This window comes from Triticum dicoccoides, chromosome 6B (genome assembly GCF_002162155.2).
Source record: "Triticum dicoccoides isolate Atlit2015 ecotype Zavitan chromosome 6B, WEW_v2.0, whole genome shotgun sequence".
In the NCBI taxonomy this organism is placed as follows: Eukaryota; Viridiplantae; Streptophyta; class Magnoliopsida; order Poales; family Poaceae; genus Triticum; species Triticum dicoccoides.
Genome location: NC_041391.1, coordinates 145495519 through 145501178, shown reverse-complemented (window position 1 = coordinate 145501178; position 5660 = coordinate 145495519). Strand labels below are relative to the sequence as shown.

The window sequence follows — 5660 nt, the reverse complement described above, 5'->3', positions numbered from 1 at the left end:
ATAATGTATTTGTGATCTTGTAATATTGTGGTATTGTGGTGTAGATTGAAAATCTGATTTACTCACTTATTTTCACAGAATGCAGCACAAGACTCATACCATCAAATACTGAAGTCAAGAGGTATTACTGTGTGTTAAAACATTCAATCCAGCCATTTTCCATCTGCTGCAATGAGGCAATTCAGCATCTGATGGATAAGGGAACACAAACTGCCTGCAAATAGGAATATCAATGTTAATATTAATCAATGTTCAGGATATCGATAACTTGTAGCTGCTCTGTCGGGTGAGGAGTAGGGATTAATCGGGGAATCGGCCTATTAACTGAATTTATCGGTAGGTTAATTGGGATCATATCTATATATCTTCGCTTCAAAGATGGAGCATTTGCAGCGCTAGAAGCAGACACGGATTGCTACATATATCAACAAATATTCAAATACACCACATTAGACAATAAGCAGCAGCAGCAGCAGCAGCAGCATATAGCACATAGCAGGAGCAGCATACAGCATAGCAACAGCAGCAGTAAAGAAGAGGCAATAAGCAGCAGGAGCAGCATATAGCATAGCAACAGCAGCAGTAAAGGAGAGGCAATAAGCAGCAGCAGCAGCATATAGCATAGATCAGATTGCTGCTCAGAGAGGGGCGGCGGCTGCTGCTCCAACCTCCAACGAGGGTTACTACCACGGGAGGGGAGGGGAGAGTGAGAAGGGAGGGAACAGGCTGTGACCTAAACACCCAATTTTGGGGTAAAGGAGGGAATGGGCCAAACTTTTGGGCCCAAATTTCTCTCTCCAGTTAATTGGCTCAGTGGGATAAATCGGCCTTATAGCCGATAAATCAGTTTGACAGCCAGTTAATCCGCTAAACCAGTTAAGGCGAAGGATATGCTGTTATCGCATCCATGACCTACGGAATCAGGATTAACTGGCTGATTAACTCAAATATCGGCCGATATTTAAAACAGTGATATTAATCACAAAACCCTTTCTTAGTCCATAGTAGAATGCCAACAACTAATACTTAGCTATGGTTGCTCCCACAGTACAAATGTCCCAGGATTTTAGTTCAAAGAAAAAGTTTGTTGAAGGGGTTGTATCCTTTATTATTTTTAGGAATTTAACAGATGTTCTTGTAATTCCACTGGTTAACTTTAAATTACAAATATAGTACTCTTTTGCAAGTACAAGTACCGACCAGTGTTTCATCATGATTCGTGCAATTGAAGGATCTTCCAAAAACGGTACACTTGTTGATCCTTGTGCCCCTAAAGGATATTCTCACAAAAGGAAAGTATTGGCGAGAACAAGCGGTGCATCAAGATCAAATTTAGAGAATCAATATGTTGATAATGGAAGCGGAAACTATAAAACATGTAGATCTTCTTCAATGATGATGATGCAAGAAGGAAAGGGTAAGAAATACATGTGAAGTTTGATCCCTTTTTCTTTATCTGTATCTATAGTTATTTTGTCTACATATCCTTTTCTTCATGGTTCCTGTGCTTAAAGTACCGTCAGATGAAGTTAGAATTTTTGGAACTGTCATGATGAACTCAAAACTATAATGCATAATGAGGGGTATCCCTGTAAGGACGTAACTGTTTGATGTCAAGTAAGATGGAGGTTCTTGACTGCATTGACCTAACATCTTTTTTGTTTGAACGGTCAAGATAGTAGGAAAGGCTCCTACTGACACAGTTCTATATATATGGGAGGGAGTTACATGGTCCAACCCTGAAACCTAGGGGGAGTGAAAACACCCACCACCCATCTTGGTAAATCTTGGCTCCTACTGACCTAATTAATATCTTTTGCAAATCTTGGCACTTCGAATACTTTGTTGAGCTTGCTCTTTATCGTGACTTATAAGAAACTCAATTGAGCATGATGTTCTTAGATTTAGTACCATTTTTATCGGACATTTAGGTTTGCACTGCCAGCATTTATATTCTATATCCATATCCACCTGCATACCCGTAACTATTGTCTTGACTGCAGAAAAGTGCAAGTATCAGCAATGTCACCTAGGATCTAATTTCGTCCCTGAGCTGCTTGGGCATTTCCTAGCAACTGAAAATTTCTATTTTACATCCAAGGTCCATTGCATGTTCTCATTTTTTTTTCTTCCCTTGGCAAATACCATTCTTTTCTTAGGACAGTTCTGACTATACATCCTCTTCCAGTTCTTTGGACTAGACCGGTCTTCATCACTGTCTGATTTTGTGGTTGCTGGAGAGCAACTTTGCAACAAGGACTTGTCCACGCTGAGACAAAAGTATCTCAATCATTCAGATGAAGATTTCTCACGGTATTGCTTCTCGTCGGCATACATTGTGGCTCTACTGCACGACAGCCTTGGTGTGCCATTGGATGACAAGAGGCAAGCATATCATATCAGGACACCATCATTCTTCTTGAGTGAAATCTACCCTTGACTAATCTTATGCACTTGCTACTTAAAATTTCCACTGAGCAGGATCGAGTATTCAAATCAGATCGGCGACACTCATATTGAGTGGGCCCTAGGAGCTTTCATTGCAAATACAAAAGATAGGATTCTAGGGGCATCGGGGGCTGCGGCAACACAGGCACCTAAGCATAGACCACTGCTCGCCGTGCTGGGAGCGTTTCTTGCTTGCGGAGTATTTTTGGGGTTGAGATGGAGGAAGCCCAAGACAAAGATTATATATGATTTAGAGAAAGGCCGATACATTATGACACGCATCAGCTGACGCTGGGCATTGTGCAGGTGGTGGAACATGAAGGGCAGCACACTTGTACTATGTGGCATGTATTGAAATGCTGTAGAACATTTTGTTACATACTAATCGTATGTAATGGCATATACTGTACAATTTTGTACTGTACTAAATCAGCGACACTTATTTTGGGACGGAGGAAGTATATTAATCTTAGGTCAAGTTGTGATCTTATTATTTTGCGTGCATGAGTACAGACTAGCACACATGCCCGTGCGTTGTAACGGGAGAGAAAAAAAAATAGCATTCACTCAATTTTTTTTAAGAAATTGTATGTGCAAGCACAACCCCAATGTTTCACTACGAAGAAAGTGCTAGATGCCTTCCACCAGAACAGCGAACCCAAATCAACCGACTGCACGGCACAGACAATATCGAAACGTTGCCACCCAATGTGAGGGAGGCGTTGCAACGGGAGAAAGAATATCCATAAACCCACGCATCTAGACAGATAAATATCAAGCCAAAAAATTGTTACAATGAACCGCCTAATTCTGCCATGCAAATAGACGGCAATGACAATCTCCATTTATCAAAGAACAAAAAATTTGTATGGAACCAAAACAATAAATTTGGTCTCATACTATGAATAATTCGATACAACAACAATAACTTGTCAGGTCAAGGCTACAAATTATTTCTAGTGAAGTGCAGAACCCATTGGTGATCGATCTTATAAATATGACAATTCTGGTAAGAAAGAAAATTGCTTGTCATTTCCATATGCGACAAAATGATCCTTGATAGAACACGTGGACAGTTAAAAAAATGAACCGAGGATCAGACAAGCTTGTGGATTGACCCTTTTAACATTTAGTACGAACATGAGTAAATAAATTATAATCATTTATTACTGGACTGAAAATGTGATCTCTTATGTGGATCACACCTGCAAAATAATGATACAATGTATGGATCCAGGAAAGAACTTCTATGTAAAATTTTAGAGTCGTATATCTGCTCTATTTTTATCTTTTTTTTGTTGAGAACATTGCAGCATCCCTAAATCTCCGTGCCAATGCAATATCTCCTCACATGTAAATTTCCTTTCTTTATTAATTGAAGGACGCGACTAGCCAGCAACCGTTGGCTGGCTAGCGCTCGAGGGCACACGCTCTGTTTATGGTAGTGGTCCCTCCCTTTGTCCAGCTGTCAGCCAAAAAAGGAAAGAAACGGTCCCAACTGTTCCTCCCAGCACATGTCCCCACGCCAACAAACCTTCGCAAACCTCTCCGCCCTCTCCAGTACAGCCCTCATCTGCAGCCTGCTTAACTCCACATCTGGGAGTTCTGATCCACCCCACCCCCACGAACCAACGCCTCCCCTGAAGCATGCAACAACGTTAGTTTGCTCAAACCCCTCTCTTGTACGTCCTCCACCACACCACCTCCTTTTCCGAGTAGAAAAAACTCCAGCTTTAGGTTTTGATATCCACAAAATCCCTGCAACAAAAACACACAAGGCCATGATTTCCTGGTGTTATGCATTCAACTCCCACCTTGTTTTTATGTGGTTTTTCTTGTTAGTTTGTCTAGTACTCCCTCCAGTCCTCAATAGTCTGCGTATAAATTTTTCCAATTTTTCCCTTAATAGTCTGCGTACTAAGCCACCGCAGCTAGTCTTTCCATCCATGCCACTGCCCTTTCCATCCCATCCCTTAATTAGCGCCCGCCACTAACCAATTGGCATGCAGAGCATGCATGCAGGGGCGTGCGCTACGAGGAGTCAAAGGAGGACAGCCAATCAAGGCGTCCGCAATTATTTTTCAGCAGGATATCCGTATACACAGATCACATTGTTGTGGGGGTAAAATTGTCCAGTTTTTTGCATGGCTGCCTCTCCTTGGTATCCGGGCTTTGTGTTATGCGCAAGGTAAAAAGGACCGGAGGGAGTACTAAAAAAGCAAGCAACTACTGGTGTTCAGGCAGCATATTGCAAGCAAGTCCTCTACACAAAAAATTGCATCCTACTCTTTTCCTACCTAGACAAAAAATGTCTTCCCCTTGAACTTGTAAGATACAAACTGATGGTGATGTGTGCATATGCAAATATAAACTTGCTATGTGTATCATGCATGCAATTTCGTTCTAAAAAAATTAGGCTCTGTTTTGTCTAAACCAATATAAAATTTAGGCAACTGCTTGTGTTCTTTTAGGCAACTTAAATGCACTCATGAAGCAAGTCATGTGTCCAAAAAATGTATCCCGAGTTTCTTGCTACATAGACCAAAAGTTTGTTCCTTAAAAACATGTGACATACACCTCCCTGGGTGGATGTGTGTGCAACAATAAACTTGCTTGAGGGGTGTCATGAAAATACAACAAATTATTCTATTTTTGGACAATTCCATTGCAATCAACAAAACAAGATCCTGTTTACAAAAGGCAAAAAATAATAATAGTGGAAACAATCATCAAGACAAGTGCAATCTGACTCCCTATGTAGACCCACACTTGCTTAACCAGGTAACATGCAAAATGCTGAGATGTAGGCAACATGGTGGTGTATTGAAACAACATGTGGTGGCTGGGGATCGAGCAAAAGTTTACCTGCTAGTTGCTCGCTGAGCCTATTTGCTTGTGAAGCTTCTCGTGTAAGTTTCAGGCAAAATGCCATTACAAAGCTTACACACAAAGTCCCTGCTGAGATTTAGGAAAAATGCATATAAGTTTCTGGCAAAACTAAAGAAGCTGTTAGCAGGAAAGGCGGGATTAAACTAGTTTGATATATTTGTTGGTTGGTGAAGCTTCTTGCCATGCACAAAAATCTCCGGCTTTTGACTTGACATCCTTTTTAGTTTTAACTTTATATATTTTTGTGGGTTGTACCATTTATGTTGATATGAAAAATGTTGTGTGTGACTTGCTTGTGCTAATGGTGTGAGTCGCCTAAATAA

General features: G+C 40.9%; 1 protein-coding gene across 2 annotated transcripts in view; it reads left to right on the top strand.

The window, feature by feature from the left end:
* LOC119323185 (probable apyrase 6) overlaps positions 1-2938 on the top strand; it is a 5712-nt gene extending 2774 nt beyond the window's left edge. The window contains exons 4-8 of one of the 2 annotated variants that reach the window (XM_037596773.1): positions 79-121; positions 1232-1416; positions 2009-2101; positions 2189-2385; positions 2482-2938. In XM_037596773.1, the coding sequence (XP_037452670.1) occupies positions 79-121; positions 1232-1416; positions 2009-2101; positions 2189-2385; positions 2482-2737 (774 nt within the window). In that variant the 3' untranslated portion in view covers positions 2738-2938. Of the gene's footprint in view, positions 1-78; positions 122-1231; positions 1418-2003; positions 2102-2188; positions 2386-2481 lie in introns of both variants that reach the window. The other variant, XM_037596772.1, reaches the window with a different exon arrangement.
* Positions 2939-5660: the final 2722 nt, after the last annotated feature.